The sequence below is a fragment of the Miniopterus natalensis genome, chromosome 10, assembly GCF_054644295.1.
Source record: "Miniopterus natalensis isolate mMinNat1 chromosome 10, mMinNat1.hap1, whole genome shotgun sequence".
Classification (NCBI taxonomy): Eukaryota; Metazoa; Chordata; class Mammalia; order Chiroptera; family Miniopteridae; genus Miniopterus; species Miniopterus natalensis.
In genome coordinates, this window is record NC_142090.1 from 3,327,290 (window position 1) to 3,351,725 (window position 24,436).

General features: G+C 52.3%; 1 protein-coding gene across 1 annotated transcript; it reads right to left on the reverse strand.

Moving 5' to 3' along the window:
* Window positions 1–673: 673 nt before the first annotated feature.
* AOC1 (amine oxidase copper containing 1) lies at window positions 674–4,574 on the reverse strand. Its single transcript, XM_016197003.2, has 4 exons — window positions 2,987–4,574; window positions 1,891–2,176; window positions 1,490–1,622; window positions 674–943 (listed from the first exon to the last, which is right to left on the reverse strand). The coding sequence occupies exons 1-4, from the start codon at window positions 4,572–4,574 to the stop codon at window positions 674–676; spliced, it is 2,277 nt and encodes a 758-aa protein (XP_016052489.2).
* Between the last annotated feature and the right edge of the window lie 19,862 nt (window positions 4,575–24,436).

Below are 24,436 nucleotides of genomic sequence, written 5' to 3' on the forward strand. Positions count from 1 at the left end.
CTCTGCAGTGAGTCATGTGTACATATTTTTTTCTGTGTTTGTAAGCAGCTCTCTGGGATAAACCCCTAGACACTGGCTCAGTGTGTCTGAGGGTAAAGATTTTGCTAGTTTTTCCCCCCATGGCGTCTCCCTACGGCTGTGCTCCTTTGCACGCCCATCAGTGACGTAGGGGAGTCCCCCCAAAGGCTCCTGAGAGGAAGCCCTCAGCCTCAGATTTTTTTTTTAAAAATATATTTTTATTGATTTCAGAGAGAAGAAGGGAGTGGGCGAAAGAGAGAGAAACATCAATGATGAGAGAGACATTGATCAGCTGCCCCCTGCACAACCCCCACGGGGATCGAGCCTGCAGCCCGGGCCTGTGCCCTGACATGGATCATAAGCCAATGCTCAAATGCTGAGCCACACCGGCTGTGCAGCCTCAGGCTTTGAAAAAAATGAATCTGAGAGGTAAAGCTGGTATCTCAGTGGCCATCGCTCGTCTTAGCAATGGGAGCCTTTTCCGGGACGGAGTAGACCAGGGCGGACGGAGGCCAAGGCCAGGTGTGTGTCTCGCCAGCTGTGACCCCGCAAGAAGCAGCACTTGGAGCTGAGTCCTGGGGGTTTATTTTCCATCCCTGGGTGGGATGGGGGGCTCAGGCTTTTAGTTAGGAGTTAGCGGGGGGCAGGGGACCCTCTACACAGGTGTGTAGTTCCCGTTGTAACGGAAGGGGTTCGGCTTCACGCAGTGCCCGCCCTCCTCAGGGATCCATCGCTGGACAAAGTTGGGGCCGTTGTCCCGATGCCACACAATCACCGTGTCTTTGGACGCCACAGATGGGTCCTCCTCGAAGAAGTTGAAGGGCCGGAGCAGGAAGCCTATGGAGTTTCCCGGGGTGGCCGTGTTGGGGACGTCCTCTGAGTGGGGGATGTGCAGGAAGCCCACTGTCACCCAGGCCACTAGATCCTGTGGGAGAGAAGGGTGGGCAGTGCTGAGGAGACTCCGAGAGGAGAGGGGTGGGAGACCTCCTCCAGCCCCCTTTGTAAGGAACCGGCAGGTCTGGGGACCACAGAGCTTGCTCTCCACACAGCCAGCTGAGCACAGGTCTCGGGATTGGGCACAGATCCCACCACTGGGCACAGATCCCGGGATGGGGCACAGATCCCTGGAAGGGGCACAGATCCCATCACTGGGCACAGATCTCGGGATGGGGCACAGATCTGGTCCTGGGCTGGGGCAGAGATCCAGGGATGGGGCACAGATCCTTGGACAGGGCACAGATCCCACCACTGGGCACAAGTCCTGGGACAGGGTGCAGATCCCAGGACGGGGAATGGATCCCGGGACTGGGCACAGATCCTGGGACGGGGTGCAGATCTGGGGACCAGTTACAGGTCCTGGGATGGGACACAGAGCTTGCTGTCCACGCAGCCAGCTGCCGCAGGGCACAGGTCCCGGGACTGGGCACAGATCTAGTCTTGGGCTGGGGCTGGAAGAAAGCGGGGCCAGTACCTCATTTTCAATGTTCTCGTTGTTGCGAAGAAACTCCTCGAAGACCACAGGCGGGTCCCAGGGGTCGTTCTGGTTATAGATGCTGCTGCTGTACAGCTCAGACTCCCGGTACTTGGTCACCGCCAGGGGGTACCTGCCGGCGGAGAAGCCAGGTGGTTCTGGGCCCTCCAGGGCACATCTGCTGGGTCGGTGAGGTGAGTTTTCCCCAATTTCGAGATCGTATCCTGGCCCAGTGTCAACTGGGGCTCAGCTCCTCCTCCCCAAACGCAGAGCCACACACACGCCCGCACGCCCACGCGTCCAGATGCACTGCCCCACAGACTCAGAGCCCCATAGACAGAAACACAGACACGGGGAAACGCAGGGCAGAGCCTCGGGCCTCAGCCCCCGAGCCCGCTCACCTGGCCCAGGTGACGGCCCGCTCCTCCTGCCAGCCGGGGGGCAGCACCTGCTGGGCCATGGAGTGGATCTGCACCCGGTAGCTGCGCTTGTGGCCCCAGCGGTTCTTCTCGGGGCTGGTGAAAAGCAGGTGCTTGGGCAGAGCTCGCCGGAAGCTGAAGGCTGCCTGGCGCTCGCTGGGGTAGTGCTTCTCCTCCAGAGTCGGTTGGACCACCCGGTGTTCCGGGCTCCAGGGGATGGTGATGTTTTCTAGCTTCATCCCCAGGGTCTGGAAGCTATTCTTGGTACCTGCGAGTGTGCACAGGGACACAAAATGAGGATCCAGCCCCCCAAAATGACGCCCTCCATTCTGCGCTGAGATCTCCTCCCCAGACCGCATCCAGCAGCAAACCATCAGGGGCGAAGGGGGTGTCGGGGGTACGTGGAGCCAGCTGTGGGTGGCGTGTCCGGTGGGACTACGGGCAGTGCCTCTGAAACGTGTGTCCTGAGCCTGTGGGCCGCCCCGCAGTCCTAGAGGAGGGGCGGCCATCTTCCGCCGGCCGGGGACTGTGGCCAGCGCCCTCTGCGTCCAGGGGGGCAATGGGGCCGAGCCGGTGGGGAGGGTGGGGTCCAGGAAGGGAAGCCCCCATCTGGTCCTGGGGGCCTGCTCTGACATGAGGTTTGACGTCAGGCCGCATCCTGTCTTGACGCCTACCCACAGTGACACCGTTAATCCAGGAGACCCAGGAAACGTTTCCGATGACTCTGCGTCCACCTCAGAGGGCTAGACGGCGGCCACATTCCTCACGCTCCAAGGCGTCATCCTGTCCCCCGCCCCGAATGCACCTCACTGCCCACCCCGCCCGTCTGGAGGGCCAGTGCCGCCCCAGGGCCCGGACGGGGTTCGCGATGCTGCACCCCAGGCAACACCGGGGGGCTGTTCACTGCCACCCTTCTTCGGGGACACGGGTATTCCAGCCCTGTGGGGTTCAGAGGCCGGCTGAGCCCGTTCTCCTGACGGCATGCCCCCCGGGGAGCAGCGGCCTCTCCCACGGGTGGGAGTTCGTGTTTGGATGCGGGCATTTGAGCCCGGGGGGGGGGGGGGCAGCCGAGCCCTACCTGCCACGTCCAGGTCCACGCGATAGTGCACGAGGTGGGTGTGCATGTTGCCGAGCAGGTTTGTGTGCAGGCGGGTTCCGTAGCGCAGCCCCTCGGGCGTGTAAAAGGTGGTGTGCACGTAGCCGGTGGCGTACACCTTGGCCTCCATCACCCCGTTGGGGTAGAAGACGAAGTCCCAGATGTAGTCGTAGTTGTAGACCGTGGATGTCGTCCGCAGCACCAGCACCTGGCCCTCGAGCCCCGCGTAGAAGTTGAAGCCGCCGTGGTAGTTGGAGTCGAAGTGGCGCCGCAGGGGCACCCCGGTGGGCATCTCGAAGAGGCAGAGGGCCCGGGGGTAGCGGACGGGGTCGTCGGCGTCGTAGTAGTGGAGGGCGTCCAGGAAGGTGGCTGTCTCCGGGCAGTCGATGCCGGGGGCCAGCTCGTGGGTGACGGTACTCAGGCCCCAGCCCAGGTCCATGTACTTGGTCTGCATGCCGGCGGGCGTGTGGCCCCCGTACAGAGCCACCGCCTCCTGCACGCTCACCTCGTAGGCCACCTGCTCCCCGCCGAAGCGCACGTTCAGGACCTGCAGCCCCGACGTGGACGGCAGCCTGAACGCGAAGCTCCAGCCCCCGTAGAGGACGCTGTTGCCCTCCAGCCGGTAGCGGGGGCCCTGGGGCTGGGCCAGGCGGGGGCCGTGGGTGGTGATGGGACTGGGGAAGTCCCCGCGCGGCTTGTAAGAGGAGAAGAGGGGCGGCTCCTCCGAGGCCTCTGCGCCCTTGCCCTGGGGCGGCAGGTCCTCCAGGACCACCACGTCGACCTCCCCGTTCCGGTACTTGCGAGCGAGCTCCTCGGGGCTTCGGTAGAACTTCCCATTGTACCAGACCTGCTCCACCGTCCAGTCCCGGGCGTCGATGCTCCTGTGGTTCAGGAGCAGCTCCAGGCCCGTGGGGTGCAGGAAGAAGCCTTCCACGAAGCGCTGCAGGATGATCCAGGTACGCCGCTCGCCGGAGGCCAAGCCCCGGGGGGACACGTCGGTGAAGGTCAGGCATCGGGAGGAGCAGTCCTCGAAGGAGAAGCCGCCGGTGGTGTCGAGGAAAAATTGGTGCAAGGGCTTGGTGGCCTCCTGCAGGGTACTGCTCAGGAGGACGGTCTCTGCAGAGGAGACAGGCCGGGAGGCCCAGGAGAGCTGGTGCCCAGGCCTGGGGGGCAGCTTGCGCAGGTAGCGGGGCCGTGGCAGGGGCCCCACAGCAAACTCAGTGACGTTGCGATGCTCCTGGGCTCCGAAGAAGATGACCGCACGCGCCTCCCGAGCAGGGCGCCTGTGACCCTTGGTCAGACATTTCAGCACATGCTGCTTCTTGGGCAGCAGCAACTCGATAAGGAACACGGAGTTCTTAGCGAGGGTGGGGGCCCTGTGGGGCTCCAGCCGCAGCTCCTCCCGGGACCAGAGGAAGTCACGCACGGCCTTCAGCTCCTGGGCGCTCAGGTCTGCGAACACCTCCGCCTGGCTGCACAGGCGCCGCCGCGAGTGGTTCGCCACGGCCAGCGTCTGCAGCACCAGGACCGCAGCCACGGCCCGGCACAGGGCCAGCGTCTCTCGTCTCATGGCTCTAGAACGCAGAAGAGGTGAACTTAGTTATTTTGGGGGGGGACATGGGTTTCCACCAGGCTGGGCCTGGGACTGCGATGTCCTCCGGCCCTGGTTTCCCTACAGATGCAGCCAGAGGCCACCCTGGGGCAGGTGGGGCCCTGAGCTGCTCCGGTCGGTGTTTTCCATCGATTATAATTCTGCGCTCTCCTCGCTGGTCGGTTAGTCCTGCAGATTTTCTTACCTACGTCAACCCTGTTTCCCACCTTGTCTGCCATTATCTCAGCTCGGCTGCACCTCCACCTTTAGGGCTACTCAGCCAGGGCTGGTGACTCAGGGCCTCCCCCCAGATCCCACTGAGCCCTTCTTGGGTCCTGGGTGTGGGTGAAAAACAGGGTGCTGTGATCAATCACAAATCCCTACCTGGGAAGCCACAGTGGGTAGCCAGGCCCAGGCCTGGAATAACTCTTTAGTTAAGCCAGCCATGTCCAGGGTTCTTGACCATCTAGGTTGACACACATTTGAGATGCCAGAGTGACACCCCCTCTCACCCCCGTGGAGGGGTAACCCCCCTCAAGAGGAGGCAATGTGCAGGAAGCCCCCAGCACCTGCTTCCCACCTCTTCCTGTAGTCTTTCTCGATTCCAAATGTGTAACTGAAACCACAGACTGTCATTCTTGGAAGGGTGTGAGATCCCTCCCGCTTCCTGCCACTTGTCATCAGTTTGGGCTCAAACGAACTCTTACAAAAACGACCCACAGGTTTGGATGTTCCTTACGTCGACATGGGCATTAACAGCAGAACTACCCTTTTGATACGTCAAAATGTTTTTCATGTGGCTACAATCGGAAATGCAGCGTAGAAGTTCCAAGAGTGGGCTCGGGAGTCAGGCTGCCTGGGTTCAAGAGCTAGCGTGTCCCACTGCTAGGGCCTGCTGTGTGACTGTGGGCAGGTTGCTTAAACTCTCTGGGCTTCCATTTTTTCGATTGCACAATAGAAATGAACAACCATAGTACCTGCCCCCTACGGTAGCGACGAGAAATCAATTGGTCAATAGAATAATGTGTTTAGAACTGTGCTTACCTTCTAGGTCCTAGGAAGCACTCTAGAATCCTTAGCTCTTCTTTTTTTTTTTCAATCCTCACCTGAGGATATTTTTTCAGAGAGAGTGGAAGGGAGAGAGAGGGAGAGAGAAACATTGATGTGAGAGAGACACATCAATTGGTTGCCTCCAGAACGTGCCCCGACCTGGGCTGGGGATCAAGCCTGCAACTGAGGGTACATACCCTTGGCTGGAGTCGAACCTGGGACTCTTCAGTCCATGGGCTGACGCTCTAACCACTGAGCCAAACCAGCCAGGGCTCCTCCTCTTCTTTTAAAGCCAATCCTCAGAAGACAGTGGTACCATAAGATTTAAAATTTAAGCAATGTAGCCCTAGCTGCTTTGACTCAGTGGTTAGAGCGTTGGTCCACGCACTGAAGGGTCCTGGGTTCGATTCCAGTCAAGGGCACATACCTGGGTTGCAGGCTCTATTCCCAGCCTTGGTCAGGGCATGTGTGGGAGGCAACCAATCGATGTGTCTCTCTCACATCGATGTTTCTCTCCCTCTCCCTCTCTCCCTCCCTTCCACTCTCTCTGAAAAAGCAATGGAAAAAATATCCTCATGTGAGGATTTAAATAAATAAATAAATAAATAAAAATAAAAATAAAATAAAATTTAAGCAACGTAGATGGATTTGACTGAGGCTAGGCTGCAAGCTGTGGCTTTGAGAGTGAGTCCTGCCCGGACTGTTTGGTCCCCTTGAGTGGGGCACTCTGGTTGTGGCCGCTTGACCATCCATAGCTCCTAGGAGGGCACCTCAGGGTGGGGCCATCCCAGGTGGTGATAGAGGGAGATGCCCTCTTCTCTTCCATTTTGTGGGAGGGTCTTCACCTCATAGCCCACCCCCCAGAGCAGCCAATACAGCCCCCGGTGCCTCGTCCTGTCCCTCTGGCCCTAGTGTGAAGACCTGGGGCTCCCTTGATTTTGTGCCATCCAGGCTGAAGGGATGGGTGAGACATAGGGGTGCCAGGGGAAGACAGAGAGAGCAGAAGGATATGGGGTGAGCTCTTGTTTTACTATTACATTTTGGCTCAGCCTCTTTTTTTTCTTTTAAATAGACTTTACCTTTTAGAGCAGTTCTAGGTTCACAGCAAAATTGAGCACAAGGTAGGTATAGAGATTCCCCATAGGCCCCCTGCCCCTCACATGCAGAGTCTCCCTCACTATCGACATCCCTCTTCAGAGGGTACATTTGTTACAATCAGCAAACCTACACTGATATATCCTTATCACCCAGAGTCCACGGTTTACCTTCAGATTCATTCTTGGTGTTGTACATTCTATGATTTTGACAAAAGTATAATGACAGGTATCCATTGTTATAGTATTGCATAGTTTCAGTGCCCTGAAAATCCTCTATGCTCAGCTATTCATCCCATCCTACCCCCAACCCCTGGCAACCCCTGACCTTTTCCTGTCTCCATAGTTTTGCCTTTTGCAGAAGGTCATAGGCTGGGGTCCCCAGTCTATAGCTTTTTGAGACTGGCTTCCTTCACCCAGGAATATGTGTTCAGGTTCCTGATGTCTTTTCATGGCTGAACACCCCTTCCTTTTTTCCCTCCTCTCTGTTTTTTGTTGATTTTTTTAAATTTTAATTTTATTTAAAAAAAATTTATCTTTATTATTGAAAGTATTACAGGTGTCCCATTTTTTCTTCCACTGACCCCTCCACTTCGCTCCCACCCCTCCTCAGGCCTTCTCCCCATTATTGTCTGTGTCCATGGGTTATGCATATATGCATATAACTTCTTTGGTTGCAGTGTTTCTTCCCTCCTCCCCCACTCCCTTCTCTCTTCCCTCTGAGATACAACCATCTGTTTGACACTTCTATGTTTCTGGGTCTGTTTTGTTTGTCATTTTCTTTTGTTCATTAGTTTCTTCTTAAACAAGACCCTTCAACATTTCAAGTAATACTGGTTTGGTGGTGATAGACTTTAGCTTTTTCTTACCTGGGAAGCTCTTTATCTGACCTTCAATTCTAAATGATAGCTTTGCTGGGTAGAGCAATCTTGGTTGTAGGTTCTTGCATTTCATCACTTTGAATATTTCTTGCTATTCCCTTCTGGCTTGCAAAGTTATGTGGGGAAATCAGCTGACAGTCATATGGGTGCTCCCTTGTAGGTAACTAACTGCTTTTCTCTTGCTGCTTTTAAGATTCTCTCTTTGTTTTTAACTTTTGGCATTTTAATTATGATGTGTCTTGCTGTGGGTCTCTTTGGGTTCCTCTTATTTGGGACTTTCTGAGCTTCCTGGACTTGTAATTTTATTGCCTTCCCCAGGTAGGGGAAGTTTTCTGTCATTTTTTCAAATAGGTTTTCAATTTCTTGCTCTCTTTCTTCTCCTTCTGGTATCCTCATAATGCGAATGTTGGGCCTCTTGAAGTTGTCCCAGAGACTCCTTATGCTATCTTCATATTTCTGGATTCTTTTTTCTTTTTGCTCTTCTGGTTGGGTGTTTTTTGTTTCCTCATGTTCCAAATTGCTGATTTGATTCTCAGTGTCCTCTGCTCTACTGTTGATTCCCTGTAAATTATTCTTCATTTCAGTTCGTGTAGCCTTCATTTCAAATTGGTCTTTTATTATGTCATCGATTTTCTCAATTATTTTCATCATACTCTTACTAATATCCTTGAGCATCCTATGACTATTATTCTGAACTCTGTATATGTTAGCTTGCTTGGATCTATTTCATTTAGTTCCTTTTCTAGAGATTTCTTCTGTTCTTTCCTTTGTGACATGTTTCTTTGCCTCTGCATTCTGGCTGCTTCCAGGTGTTTGTTTCTATGTATTAGGTAGAGCTGCTATGTGTCCTGGAATGGTAGAGTGGGTTTGTGTAGTAGGTGTCCTGTAGGGCCCAGTGACTCAGTTTCCCCAGTCACCTGAGCTGGCCTTCTAGGTGCTCCCCTGTGTGGGCTGTGTGCTCTCAGCAGTTGTATTTGAGCCTTGGTTGCTATTGGCGTCACTGGGAGGAATTAACCTCTAGGCAATCAGCTGTAAGGACTAGCTGCAGCTACAGTCAAAGAGCTGCTGTGCTGGAGACACCCCTGTGGAGCAGGATTTACTTCAGTGGAGCTTTGGTGTTCACCGAGTCCACCTCTTGAGTGTGTCACTTGTGAATGTGGTAGGGTTGTAATTCGGTGTGGTTGAAGTTGATCATCAGGTGCACTGTCTCTGGGGCCTCCTGGGATGTGCAAAGTCAGCCTCTGCCTGTGCCATGCTCAGGGTCACCCAGCATGAGCTACACAGCAATCCATAGATGGATGCTACTTGTATTGGGCTTGCAGGTGTCCAGGAGAGGCCAAGCTATGAATTAATGCAGGCTGCTGCTAGTGCCAGGCCTGAGGCCACTTATCAAGAGGTATGGGGCATGCTGAGGCCAGCTGCTCCTTGTTTGAGAGAGTTTAGGAAAGTCCTAAGCATGAGGCTAGTGGGGCCACTTGCATAGAAAAGCCACTGGAAATGGCTTGGATGAGCCTGCAAGTAGGGAGGGGCAGGGTCTCAGGGATTCACCAGAGCAAGGTGAAAAGTGTGAGTCAGGTTGGTGGAGATTAAGAAAAGGTGCCTGCCTACTGGCTCTGTGGGAGGAGGGCTCATCAAAGGAGCAATGGCCTCTGTCAGCTCTTCTGTCTGTGAGAAAGCTGGCCCTCCAGCTCTTTCCCTGATTCCAGGCAAGTTAGTTCCTGTCCGAATGTCCCAGGTTCCTTTCAAGCTGCTGCCCAGTGCTAGAGCTCAAAGGGAGCATGTCTGAGTAAGTCTGTGCGCTGGCCCTTTAAGAGGAACACCTGGGACTCCTGCAGCCTCCGAGTCCTTCAGCCACAGTCCCTACTGGTTTTCACTGCCTGAAGTTGTGGGGACCTCTCTTCCCAGCCCTGGAACCCTGGGCTGTGAGGCCTGATGTGGGGCTGGGACCCCTTGCTCCTCCGGGAAACCTCCGCCGCTGAGATATCCCTCCTGGTTTTAAACCACAGCACCAGGTGTGGGACCGGCCGCATCTGTGCGATTCTGCCCAGATTCCACCCTGAGTCTCCGCCCCTCCCACCGGTCTCGGTGCTTCTTCAGTACCCCAGTTGTAGGACTTCTGTTCAGCCAGATTTCAGGAGGTTCTGAGTGATGGGGCGGGGGATGTTCTGTGTTTTAGTGGTAATTTTGATGTGGTTGTGGGAGGCAGCGGGTACCGACCGCTGTTACCTACGCTGCCTTCTTGTTGCCCTCTGGGCCCCCCGTTTTTATAACTGCTTGTCCCCAAATGCCTGTCTGCTCTGGAGAGTACAGAGACGACTCAGCAACTCCTTTACGCTTGTTACTCCTTTAAGCTTATCCTTCCCAGTACAGCTTTGTGTGCTGTGGCCCAGTGGGCAGCCGGGGCCTGGACGATGGCACTGAAGCCACAGGAGGGGAGAGCTTGGTGGCAAGTGCACTCTGCCCACCCAGCACCAGAACAGCATCCGCCTCCTCGCTATGCCTTCCCCGTCTCGCCCCTGGGCGGTTGCCCCTCGTTGCCTGGGCCTTCCCTCTTGTGTCTTCCTTTCTCCTGGCCCCTCACTGTAGGTCCTTCTTCCCTCCCCTCCCAGTCATCTCCTCGACCCTCTCCCAATGTCCCACCAGAACGTACCTGTGTACTCTGCTCTGCTCGCCTCCGCTGTCAGCCTTTGTCTCGCCTCCTTCTGGAGCTTTATGGCTCTGTCAGACCCGCCCTGACAGAGGGAGGGACAGGGAGAGGGCTGGGCCAACCAAGGTGGGGACCAGCGTAGGGCTCAGGGGGCTCCACAGTGGGCAGGGGCAGTGGCTGAAGATGGGCGTGGGACTCCGGCTGCTGAAGCCTGGGGGTTCTATTGCCCCTACAAGTACCCAAGTTAGGAAATGCCCCAGTCCTCCACCACTCCAGCCAAGGAGTTCACTTCTGTTCCTTCCAACACTACCCTTAGTGTCCTAGGTGTCTGTTTTCTATCTTCCTCCTGCCATAGGGCACCTTTCTCAAGGTTGGGGGAGGTGGGAGCTGTGCGATGGCCATAATCTATTAAAGTAAATGTTGCGTTTCAGAGGCTGCATAGAAAGACAAGGGGAGATTTACCAGCAAGCAGTCTCAGCTGATGCAGGTAGATGGACAAAGGCAGAGGCTGTTAGAGACGGACACCTGACACCGACATCAAAAACAGGGAATTTGACCCACGTATAGAATGGGGAGCCAGAGCCAGAGCAGTTGGGGGAGCATTGAAGCCACTGAGCTGAGACTCTAGAAGTCTTTGCATCTCTGAGACAGACCCGGACAGGGGTCAGAGAGAAGGGAGGGGTCAGCTGGGGAGAAAGCCACCAGGATAACTTTGGCTAGGGCCGGGAGAGAGAAGGGACAGGGGGCTGGAGTGGGGGGGAGGCACCTGTTCAGGGAGGGGGCCCAGTACTAATGTGGCTTAGTTAGATGACAGGGGCAAACTTGAGCAAGGGAGGGAAAGACTAGTCAGGAACAGTGCATGGTCAATATGCCCTTACTCACCAAGTCTCTATTGCATATTCTTTTGTTTTTATATGACTTTTGTATTTCTATATTTCTTTTTTTGGTCTTCACCCAAGGGTATGTTTTCACTGATTTTAGAGAGAGAGGAAGGGAAACAGGGAAAGAGAAAGACATCAATGTGAGAGAAACATTGATCAGTTGTCTCCCCTGCACGCCCCAAAGGGGGACCGAACCTGCAACCCAGGTGTGTGCCTGACCAGGAATTGAACTGGCAACCTTTTTGGTGCACTGAACAATGCGCCAACCAACCGAGCTGCTCAGCCAGGACTGGCTTTTGTGTGTCTCTTTATTAGCATCCTGCTACTTGCACTGGGAGTGATTTCAATATTTATTGGCAGCTAGATAAAGGAAGGAGAAAAGTGTTAGTCAGCCTGCCTGCCTGGCCTGCGTGGCTCAGTGGTTGAGCATCGACCTATGAACCATGAGGTCACAGTTCAATTCCTGCTCAAGGCACGTGCCTGGGTTGCAGGCTCCATCCCCAGTAGGGGACATGCAGGAGGCAGTTGACCAATGTTTCTCTCTCACTGATGTTTCTATCCCTCTCCCTCTCTCTTCCTCTCTCTGAAATCAATAAAAACATAAAAATAAAAAGAGTTAGTCAACCTGATACTTGCTTGCAATTCCAGAAGGCCCCTGGAGTCTCCAAGGCAGGCAATTAGCTTTAAATGCATAAGGGATGATTGATACAGAGACTTCACTGGCTGCTTTCACCCTCAGTCATGGGGTCGCCATGGAGACTGGAGGAGGTTCGGGTCCTAAGAGAATTCCTGCATTGAGAAGTGCAGTCTGTTTCCATTCCACAAGGACATCACAACCAAATTAATGGAGTTGAGGACAGACTGGGAGAAGATACTTATAAAGATTAAAAGAGGAAGGGACCACACTTGAAAGAATGAAGTTGGACCCTTAGCTCACACCATACACAAAAATCAGCTCAAAAATAGATCAAAGACCTAAAGGACAAAACTATAAAACTCTTAGAAGAAAACATAGGAGTAAATCTTCTTGACCCTAGATTTGGCCAAGGATGCTTAGTGATGACTCCCAAAGCACAAACAAGGGAAAAAAACCACACAGATAGATTAGGCTCCATTGAAATCGTAAACTTTTGTATTTCAAAGGAGACCATCAAGAAAGTGAAAAGACAACCCTCAGGATAGGAGAAAACATTCCCAAATCATATATCCGATAAAGGACTTGCCTGTAAAATATGTAAAGAACTCTTACAACTCAATAATAAAGGGAAAAATAATTCAATTTAAAAATGGGCAAAGGATCTGAATAGACATTTCTCCAAAGATGATACACAGATGGACCATAAGCACACAAAAAATGCTCAACATTCTTAGTCATCGGGGAAGTGCAAATAAAAATCACAGTGAGCCTGGCCAGGTGTGACTCAGGGGTTGAGTGTCAACCTAGGATCCAGGAGATCCTGGTTCCACTTCCGGTCAGGGCATATGCCCGGGTTGCGGGCTCGATTCCCGGTGGGGGGCGTGCAGGAGGCAGCGGGTCAGTGACTCTCTCATTACTGATGTTTCTCTCTCTCTCTCCTTCTCCCTTCCTCTCTAGGAAATCAATAAAGATATATTTTAAAAAAAGCAACAACCCAAACCCAACCAAGCAAAGAATCACAGTGAGATACTTCTTCGCACCCACTAGGCTGGCTAGAATAAAAGTCAGATAAAGAGGTGGTGGGAGAACGTAGGCAAGTCAGAACCAGATGATGGGATTGTAAATGGTGCAGCCACTTTGGAAAAACAGTCTAGCAGGTCCTCAAACAAATATAGAGTTACCACCGGATCCAGTTATTCTATTCCTAGGTAAATAGCCAAGAAGAACGAAAACATATTTACACATAGAAAGCTGAGCACATCTGCTCATAGCAGTGTTATTCATAGTAGCCAAAAGGTAGAAACCTGTCCCTCATCTAGTGAATGGATAAACAAAGGGAGACAATGGATGCCATTAAAAAGGAATGGAGTGCTGATGCCTGGTGCAATGTGGATGCACCTTAAAAGCATTATCTCAATGAAAGAAGCCAGTTAAAAAAGAACACCCATGATGTAATTCCATTTAAATTAGATGTCCAACCCAGCTAGTGTGGCTCAACAGTTGAGCATTGACCTATGATCCAGAAGGTCACAGGTTCGATTCCTGGTCAGGGCACATGCCCGGGTTTCAGGCTCCATCCCCAGCAGGGGACGTGCAGGAGGCAGTCGACCGATGTTTCTCTCTCATCGATGTTTGTATCCCTCTACCTCTCTCTCTTCCTCTCCCCAAAATCAATAAGAACATAATTTTAAAATAATTAATTAATTAAATGTCCAGAATAGGCAAATCTATCAAGACAGAAAGTAGTTCGTGGTTGCTTAGGGAGGGGTTGGTGAGAGCTATTGATCATGGGTGACATTTGGAAGTGATGAAATGGTCTAAAATTGACTGTGCTAAGAGTTGCCCGTATCTGTGAGTATACTAAAAATTCATGAATCATTCACTTTGTGGGTGAATTTTATGGTAGGAGAATGAAAGCTCAGAAAGCTGTTGTGTGTTTTTTTTTAAAAAGTGGAGACAGGGGATGTAAAGCACAGCACAGGGAACATAATCCATAGTATAGTCATAATTACGCACGATGCCAGGTGGGTACCAGACTCATGCGGGATCACTTTGTAAGTTATGTGAATGTCTACTCACTGCTGTACTTCGGAAACTCACATAATATTGTATGTCAACGGTCACTGAAAAATGAAAACAAATTGTAAATTAAAAAATTAATTACAGTGGGGGCGGGGAATGAGAGAAACTGATATCTAAAATGCACAGGAAGCCCTACAAATCAACCGGAATGAGGAAGCCGTCCCAGTGGAAACACGAGTAAAGGATCTCGGGGCAACTTCCGGAAGAGGAGACCACCAGGGCTCACGTGGTGGTTATTAGAGCGATGCAAACCACTCAGCAACGAGGTAGAATTTTATACATCGCTGGCTGGAGTGAGAAAGCTGGAAGATGCTTTCTCAGTGTGGGCAGAGAAGTGGGGAAATGGGAACCACAGGCACGGCTTGCCGGAGAGGCTGCAGACGACACAGCCGAGCGAGCATAACGCCACGTGCTGTGCCAGCACTGAGAGTCGTGCGCCCTGCAGGACGGAGACAGGCCTTGCTGTGGTCGTGGAGACAGAGGGCTGGAGGCCATCGGGTGTCTGTCCATCACCAGGAGAGGCGGCCGGTGCTCGCTGCGGGGTGCTGTGCCCCTCCGTGGGTGCAAAAGCGCGGACGTCCACACGGAAACTCATCGGAGTAGGTCTGAGAATGTAGGAGGAAACAGGATAAATGAGGGAGCAGAAATAGCGCAAACTAAAACACATGCCCACAAAGCGAGGACGGGTACAAATGAGGGGACAGACGTTAATTAAGACATTAGGATGGTTGCCTGGGAAGGGTGGGCGTGGGAACACACACACACGCGCGCACACACATACATATAGACACACATACATACACATATGCACACACATCAGGAAGACAAGAGCGAGGCCTTGTGTGGCCGGTGCTGGCCATGTCCATGCACAGAGGTCCATGCACGGAGGTCCACAGCTAATTCCATCCTGCCGTGGTTGTCCACACACAGAACCTGAAAGGCCTGAGGAGAAGTGCTGAGTGGCTGCGGGTCACCACCTGGGGCAGCCGGCCTGGGAGCAGGGATGCTGCGGTCACAGGCCTGGAGGGTGCCGGGTGGTGAGGGCCAGCAGCGCTCCGTGTGCAGGTGGTGAGATGGGGCCTACAAGAGAGCAGAGTTCACTTTTTATGTGAAGGAGCATAAAACGTATACAGAAAGATGAATAACAATCAAGGTAGCCTAGCGTAAGTGCGACATGAGTTAGGGCTGAGGGCCCTGCCCGGCAGGAATTGGAAGGAGATGGATCTCCAGATGGCGAGCCCCTCGAGGCCAGGGGCTCTGTCTCCCTGTATTAGGCTCCCAGGGCTGCCCTAACAAATACCCCAAATGGGGACCGGGGGGGGGGCTTTAAACAACAGAAATGGATTGTCTCACAGTTCTAGAGGCTGGAAGTCTGAAATCAAGGTGTCCCCATGGCTGTGCTCCCTCTGACGTCTCCAGGGTGGGGGCAGTCCCTCCTTGCCCCATTGACACGTGTGTCTGTACCCAGTGTCCCTTTTCTTCTTACAAGGACACCAGTCATTGGCTCAGGGCCCACCTACTCCGGAATGACTTCCTCGTAACTAATTACATGTGCAATGATCCTATTTCCCAATACGGGCACATTCTGAGATTCCAGGTAGGATGTGGATTTGGGCGGGGGGGGGGCACTACTGAACCCAGGGTTAGGGGGATTTGCCAAGGGAGAGACGTACACGCCTTGTTGAGAGTTAAAAAGAGATTTATTGAAAACCACCTGGGTGCAGGTGGGGCGAGGCTCACTGGGCAGTCTCCACCCCAGGAGGTAGAGACTGTTTTCTATAGGGCTTGCTTAGTGGGACAGGAGGGGGAGTGGGGAGGGGGGAGCTGGGTAAGGAATCAATCTGGTTGGTTCTTTCTGTGATCTTTCTGTCATTCCTGGGGTCAGGTACAGGTGTTCTCACTGGTCATTTGTGGTTGGGCAGGGGCTTGTGGTCACTTTGTGGTTTGTAGGTTGCCAAGTTCCTGCTTCTGGGGCTGCTGGTACCAAGATGGGAGTTTTTGGACTCAGGCTGCCAAGGACTTGGGTTACCAGGGACCTTATACCCAGCACATCTCCTTGTGAGCCCCACCTTGCAGATGCCTGACCCTTGGCAAGCGAGGGCATCCTGGGCCCTGTGCTCTGGGCTGCCGCCCTGAGGGCTCCATGGAGAGGAAGACGGGTGGGAGCGGAGCCACGGAGCTGAGATGGGCGGTGTGCTCCCGGGGCCCTGAGCAGCGTGGGGTCCGAGGCGGAGTCGGTGATGTGCAGAGGAGGGCAGAGGTGGGAGAAGTGTCTGGGGGGAGGTGGTTAGTGAGAGGAACCCCTCTGTGCACCTCTGTAGAGATGTGGGTGGCGAGGAGGGACTTGAGGGGAGCCACGGGACTCGGAGTAAAGGAACCCTTTAAGAACAAGCCGAGGACCCTGGGACAAATGTAGCCATCGGGCAGAAATGCCAATTTTTTTTTTTTTTTTTTTTTTACTCAACCACGCGCTCTCTTTCCCAGCTCAGGGCCCTGGATCTGGCTGCTGGTGCTGGTTATTGCAGGTGACTTTGATTTCTGAGGTGTGGCTTCTCCCCCCTGAGGGTTAATGATTGGTGGCCGTTACCGATAACACTTGGGCAAAGATTGTGTCCTTTAGCTTCTGCGCTGCCTCCTTTCTTAAAGGCGCAGAACCGGTGGCCTCGGGATGAAAATGTTGTACCCGCAGGTAGAACGTCCAGTCTGGGGGAGGGGCCGAGGCCGGTTCAGTGTCTGGGTTACTGTCCAGAGATCCCAGGGCACGGCCTTCCCATTGCTAAATGCTGATATTTTAGTTTTCAGAAAGTCACAGCACATCGGAGATGAGTGAAATCATCTGGAAAGTGGGATTTTTTTATGGAACCACGGGAAGGACAGACTCCCACAGGTGCCTGCGCTGAGGCCCCCTGGGGGTGGGGCAGAGAAGCCCCTCCATGAAATCTCCAGGCTGAAGAAGCCAGTAGCAGAGATTTCATCTCCGATGAGGAAAGGCTGGCTTACAAAGAGAAATTCCTACCGTTTTCCAAATGCAGGCCACTGATCCCGAGGGGCCCCGTCGGTGCGGCTGTTTCGGGCCCGATAACTCTTTGTTATGGGACCGTCCATTCGGTCATCCTAGGATGTCCAGCAATACCCCTGGCCTCCGCGCCCTAGAGGCCAGCAATACCCCGCACCTCCCACCGCGGTGGCGAGTTTCATTCTCCTTACGGCTGAGTAATGTTCCGCTGTCTGTAGGCCCCGCTTCTCCTCTGTCCACTCGTCGACTGAGGGACACGTCAGTTGCTTCCATATCTTGGCTTCTGTAAACAGGACAGCGGTGGACATAGGGGCGCGCGTATCTTTTTGAATTCGTGTTTTTATTTTCTTCAGATAAACACCCAGAAGTGGAGTTGTTCGGTGGTGGGGTAGCTCTACTTTTAATTTACTGAGGAATCTCCATGCCGTTTTCCACGGTGGCTGCACCAATTTTACCACCCCGCCGACAGTGCCCGAGGTTTCCCACCGCACCACGCCCTCGCCAGCGCTTGTTCTTTGCTGATAGTTGAGCGACAGTCATTAGGATTAATTTTCCGCAGGTCTGTCTCTCTCACCGCTTCCTCGAAGGCTGTATCTTAATTTCTTAATTTCTTAACTTCTTCAAACATACAGAGACCAAGACAGTGCCTGGCCGAGTGTGGGTGCCTGTGTCTTGCGTTTAGAGGAAATGGTGGAACAGATTGTGTAGACGAGGGGGATGGAAGAGATGTTAGGAACCCAGACGTCAGAAACGTTTTGATTAATTGCCGTGTGGCCTTCTAAGGGAAAAAAACCATACTCGATAGCACGGCTTCAACCAACCCCCCTCCCCAGCTTTATTTATTTAATGGACTTATAACATTGGGTAAGTTTAGGGTGTGGGATGTGTGGATCTCATACACTTGCAGGTTGCCATATGGTTTCTACGGCAGCATTCGCTAGCGCCTCTGTCATGTCGCATAATTACCGTTTCTTTTTTTTTTTTTATGGTGAGAACATTTAAGATTTAATCTCTTAGCAGCGTTCACGTATATTATACAATATTGTTATCGGTAATTGCAAAGCTGCGCGTTCCATCCGCAGAACTTACCCGTCTCTAACTGGAAGTTTGTGCTCTTTGACCTCCGTCTCTCCATTCCTGCCACCCCCAGCCCCTGGCAGCTGCCATTCCACTCGTTCCTTCTTTCTTTTTTCAATATATCTTTATTGATTTCAGAGAGAGGAAAGGGGAGGGAGAGAGAGAGAGAGAGAAACATCAATGATGAGAGAGTCATTGATCGAGCCTGCAACCCGGGCATGTGCCCTGACCGGGAATCGAACCCCGATCGCCTGGATCCCAGGTCGACGCTCAACCGCTGAGCCACGCCTGGCCGGGCCTCTACTCTCTCTTTCTACATGTTTTGCTTTTTAAATTCCATATGTAAGTGAGATTTTACAGTATTTGTCTTTCTCTGACTTATTTCACTCAGCCGCCACGACCTGCGCGGGGAAGGGGGGATCCTGAGAGGGAGCGACGGGAAGCCACAGAGACCTAGAAGACAGGTGAAGCTGGGGCCGGAGGCGACACTGCCCTCGGATGGAGAGACGGGGACCCCAAGCAAGCTCAGCGTCTCTAGGACATACATCAAGGTAACAGTTCTTCAAGGAGACTGCGGGTAGCTGGAAAGGTCAGAAACAACCCCTTGGCAAGCTTTCTCAGAATCTACTGCTTTGCTGCGCCAGGAACGACATCTTGGGGATTTTCTATTGTCAGGCACCGCGCCCACTGTACACGGAAGCTGGCACCTGACCGCCGCTCGGCGGATCTCACATCCTAGCCTTTGACAGGACATGCTGCGCGCAAGCACGGCTCTGCTCAAGCCAGCGTGTCGGCCTGCACGTACAATGGACAGGAGGAACCTGTCCCCGGGCACGGCTTTGCCTCTGCCCCGCACAAGGTCCCTCAAGGTCCCCAGGGCACGGCCTTGCTCCAGCCCGAGCCCCGGCCAGCCTCCAGGTTCAGCCGCTCTCCACACTCAGCATAAGGCCCTCAAGGTCCATCTACGTTGTCGCAAATGGCAGAATTTCCTTCTTTCTCACGGCTGAGTAATATTCCAACGTATATCCCACATTTCCTTTATCCAGTCATCTGTTGACGGGCACTTAGGAGGTTTCCATACCTCGGCTACTGTGAGCAATGCTGCAGCAAACATGGAAATGCAGACCTCTCCTCAAGATCCTGTTTAACTTCTTTTGGAGAGATACTCAGAAGTGAGATGGCTGGGTCATAAAGCAGTTCTATTTTTAATTTTTTGAGGACCCTCCATACTGTTTCCATAGTGGCTGCACTAATTTGCATTCCCATTAACAGTGCACAAGGGTTCCCGTATCTTCACATCTTCAACAACCTTGATCTCTTGCCTACCTTTTCATGTACCTGTTGGCCATTTATATGTCTTCTCTGGAGAAATGTCTATTCAGTTCCTCTGCCCATTTTTTTTTTTGGTTAACCCTCACTCGAGGATATTTTTTCCATTGATTTTCAGAGAGTGGAAGGGGGTGGAAAGAGGGAGAGAGAGACAGAAACAGAGAAAGGGATACATCGGTGTGAGAGAGACACATGGATTGGTTGCCTCCTGCACACACTCCAACCGGGCATGGGGATTGAACCTGCAACCCAGGTACGTGCCCTTGACGGGAAATAGAACCCAAGACCTTTTGGTTCCAGGGCAGATGCTCTAACCACACTGGCCAGGGCTGCTCTGCCTATTTTTTAATTGGATTTGTGGTTTTTTGTTATTGAGTTGGTTAAGTTCTTTACATGTTTTTAATAATTAACCCCTTATCGGCTCTATGACTTGCAAATATTTCCTCCTATTCTGTAAGTTGCCTTTCTATTTTGTTGTTTCTTTTACTGTGAAGCCTAGTCATTTGCTGTGGTCTTTTTAACGAGGTCCTTGTTAAGATGGCCACATAGCTGGGGGGTTGGGTCATCAAATGGGGGAAGAGCCTTTCTACGGTAACACAGGCCCCTTCGGGCAAGGACAGCTGAGTTCTTAACTTCAGAACAAAGGGCCTTGCATTTTTGTTTTATTCTGGGCTCTGGAATTTATGTAGCTGGGCCTGGCTTTAGAAGGTCAAGGTTTAGATCTGACTTTGGAGGGCTCAGGAGGGGTAGGGCAGGGTAACAGGGTGGAGGGAGGTCAGGCCAGGCCAAAGCCAGGAGTGAAAGTAGATGAACTGGGTTGATAACATGAAGGGGCAAGGCTGAATTGCAAGGGGACGTAGGCCAGGAATCAGAAGAGAGGCTGCAGGCAGATTGGAGGCAGCAGCAAAAACATAACAGGTAATTGAGGCCAAAGTCTCAGGTGCCTGATCCTGGGCACAGCTCGGCCACCGCCTCTTTCTTGTCTCTAGTTTGCTCTCTTAGGCCCGCTCCCTGTATCCAAGGACAGCTGCACCAGGGCTGGTGTCTCTGAGAGCAAATGCCCACTTGCTGTCACAGTGCCAGTTCTGGGGACATTTGCATTATTGGGCAAATGTCATTATCATCATCATTTTTGATTTTTGGTAAAGGCTGTGGGATTTTATAAATAGCAAGAAAAAGAAAACATATCCTCATGCATTATCCACATCAGCAGAGGGATGGATGAGGCCGGGGCAAGTAGATCAGATAAGAGGCAGATGGAGAATCGAGACCTTAGGCCCGGGTGGGGCTGGGCTGAGAGAACATTAGGAGATAGGCTTTGGGAGCCCCGGTTCTGTGGGGCCAGTGCCTCCTTCCTCATGCCAATGCCCATCCTAGTCCCCGTTTCACTGGCTCCCTACAGGATTTGGTACAATTTCATATTTCAAGTTTTCACCCGAGTGAGCTGTGTCGTGTGTTCTTGTCAAAGGGAGGTGAGTCTGCAGGCAGGGAACCTAAAGGAGTCACCTCCTTTAGGGGATGATTTAGGGGATAAACGCAGGCCACCGATCAGCTCTTCTCTACACACTGACCACTCACACCAGCCCAGGCACCACCTCGCCAGGACCCTGTGCACATGGCCTTGCTAAAGATGACCTTGCAATTGGCACATCCCTGCAGCTGCACGGTGCCTCAGTGGCAGAACCAGGATTTGCACCTGAGTCTCTCTGGCTCCCAGACCTGCAGCCATCCCTGAAAGTCACTCCTTCCCTGTGACAAGGTGGTGTCAAGACCTATAAGGGCGGAGTGGACAGCTTCCTCTACAGGAGGCGTGTCTGGAGCCCTGTCATCGCAGTAGGCAGCTCTTCAGTCTGCTCCTGGAAGCGAGCTTTGTGTCTGTGCAGGATGGGTGTATGCGAAAAAGGCCCACTACGCAGATGGAAGCGTTCCCGCACCTTTGCTTATACATATCTATAAAAAAAAACTTCAAATATTTGTCAACGTAAGAAAAGTTCAAACCTATAGAGAAATTTTGTGAGTTTATTTGAGCCAAACTGTTGACAATTGCCAGGAAGAAGAATCTCAAGGGATGGAGATAATGCTCCAGTGAAAGGCAGATTTGCACTGTATTTTATACATTACAGTCAAAAGAGAAAAAGCTTGTGGGTTACATGAACTCCATTGGTGCTAGATTAGGGAGGCAGGAGAAAGCAAAGTGGGAAACCTCTGGGAATCGATGAAAAGTAAAATGAAAGACAGTACATGTGTCTATCTACAGAATAGTTAACAGTCAACAATTAACTTGATAACAATAACAATGAAAGGATTTACGGTCTGCACTGGTTGTGCCTGGAGGGGTCTGGAGAAAGGGGAGTTAAGGGTAGATACAAAAGACAATAGACAGGCTCAGTTAGGGTCAAATTGACCTTTGTCAGGGAAGATTCTAGCCTAGGGCATGACTACCTGCCATAAACTGCTTTTAGTTTAAAAAGCTTTCATCCTCGGTGGTTACTTAAGGTCTCTGAGTTTGCAGGGCTGCCACACCGGCCTCCCCTGAGCTCGTCAGGTTAGCATGCGGCCCCTTTTCGCCCACACATGAATGAGACCCATCTCCTGCAAACTCAAGACTCAACTTTCTGTGCCTCCCGGTTACTTTTGTCTTGGGTCTGGCCACGTGCTCTGGTAGGAAGGCGGCTCATAAATCAAGTTTCTAGGACAGAACCTAATTGGTTTCCACATGTTCTATTCTGAGCACCCAGATCCAAGCCCTGTGCCTTCAGGCAGAAAACATCATGCCCAGAATCCCGGGCCAGACTAATATGAAGGATGCGGCGTCCCGGAGGAATTCTGTGCCACCTCCCCAGGTAAGGGAGCGACAGGAAAGCCTAAATCTATTCGGAACAGGCCAAGGGAACTGGCATGGCCCCGGGCGTTAGGTGGACCTGGGTAATGTTTCAAGGGACCTGTAGCCTGGGACATCCTCAGGTAAGAAGTGGGGATATGCAGACACACCTGAGCCAGCCCTGACTTCAGGGTTTACGGTCTAGCTGGGGGGGGTTAAGGGGGCTGCAAAGAACACACAGTGCATGCGGTGGGATGGGGCCTTCCGGAGCGAGGAGAGCCCCGTTTGTGAAAGGGTTGTGCACACACGTGGGGCAGGTGTCTCAGCCAGGTGGGGTGGGCGTGGCTGCACCCCGGGGGGCTGCCCAGGAGCTCCTGAGAGGCGGGGGAGGGGCTCGCGGGCAGCCCTTGGAGGAGGGGATCCAGACACTGGGTGGGGACGGCCCGGGCGTGGGGACCGCTCCTGGCTGGGACCCTTTAGAGGCCACATCTCCCCAAGTCTACGGTCTCCGACGGTCCCCCTGTCCGAGATCGGGGCGTGTCCTCCGAGTCCGCTGAAGCACAGCTCCCTTCTCATTGGCTGTTAGAGAGAGAGCGGCAGTCAGGTTGTCCATTGGCTACGAGGCTGTGGCCGCCCTCGCTCTAAGCCCCGCCTCCCTTCCTTTTGGTTGCGAACAGCGCCACCTCGTGTCCGGGGAGCGCGCCTCGGGGAGTTTGGAAGCCCCCTTGATGTCCAGGTTTCCACTTCCCCCAGCAAATGTCCAATGCGTGTCCACTGCGGGGGGGCGCTATGCCCGGCGCTGACTTTTCCTGCATAGCAGGGACAGACCTATATCCCTCAAGCCCTTGGGAATATAGCACCACCCTTCTAGACTCCTCTCCTCTGGTGCTGGGCCCTTTATGAACTGAGCACTGGAATGGGAGTGCATACCCTGGGGGCGTTTCTAGCTATTGCATTTCTTTATTTCATTCAGTCCTTTGGTCTAGCCTCGGCTGCTTTTACTGCATTTCCCATGATTTCTGGCTTCAAATGTTTCTGGAACTAGGGGCATCCCCAATGTGGGTTTTATTTTATTTTTGAAAGCGCTGCTGGGCATGCGAATGCCACTTTCTATGGTTGTGCTCCCCAGTTTCCCCGGAATGAGTTTCCAGCTCGCTGAGGCTTCCTAACAGTGACAGCACCTGGTTGGGGTGTGTTTGCATCCACACCTGATAGAGGAACGGGACACCCTGCACCCTATTTGTAGTCCAAAATAGGGACTTTTCAACTTAGAGGAGGGGGGTCATTTAGTTTTACCTCTCAGATTTGGGTTATATTTCTAATTTTCGAGTCAGATTATAATCTGTAAACTTCTGCCCAGGTCACTACCCCACTTCGGTGAAATTTGCATTCCTGTTGTTCCTAAGATTTGTCCAAAGATCTTTGAACTTGGCAGAAATTTGAGTTCTTTGTTTTTTTATTGTAAAATATAACATTTGTACAAATGAACATTAAAAATACAAGTATGGTTGTATGATTAATTATAAAGCAAACATATATCTCTAAATCAAGAAATAGCTCAGAGTGCTCTGCCCGGTGTAGCTCACTGGTTAGAGCGTTGGCACAAACACCAAAGGGTCTCGAGTTCAATTCCTGGTGAAGGGTACACAACCTGGGTTGCAGGTTTGATACAGGGCCCCGGTCAGGCGCATGTGGGGAGCAACCAATCGATGTGTCTCTCTCACATCAGTTTCTCTCTCTCTTCTTCCTCCCTCCCCTCTACTCTCTCTAAAAACCAATGGAAAAAATATCTTCGGTGAGAATTAACAACAGCAAAAAGAAATAGCTCATAGTCCCAGAAGCACCTCCAATTACCTAATAATGGCCCCCTTTCTTCCTCACTCCTCGAGGGACCCATATAATGGCTCATGTGAGAATCACTTCTTTGCATTTCTTTAGACTAGCGTTCTGCCACCCACGTATGCGTAAAGAATAAAGATGGATTTTGCCTATTTTGAATTTTATATAAATAGAATCTTGCTGAAGGTATGTTTTTGTGTCTTGCATATTTTGTTCAATTTAGCTGTGAGTTGTTTTTTGTGGTGTAGTTTTCTACTCTGGGAATTTGCAACAACTTGTGTCTGTTCTGCAGAGGATGGCTGTTAGGCTTGTTTCTGGGTATTAGGCTTGTTTGGGGGTATTATGGACAATGTTTCTACCACCCTTTTTGTGCACGTGAGCTGGTGACAGTGTGGACCTGAGTGCATACCTTAGAATGCAATGGAGTGGCCATAGCCACAGATCTGTCTGACTAGGTCATGCATGCGTTTCAAAGTGCTTCTTGCAT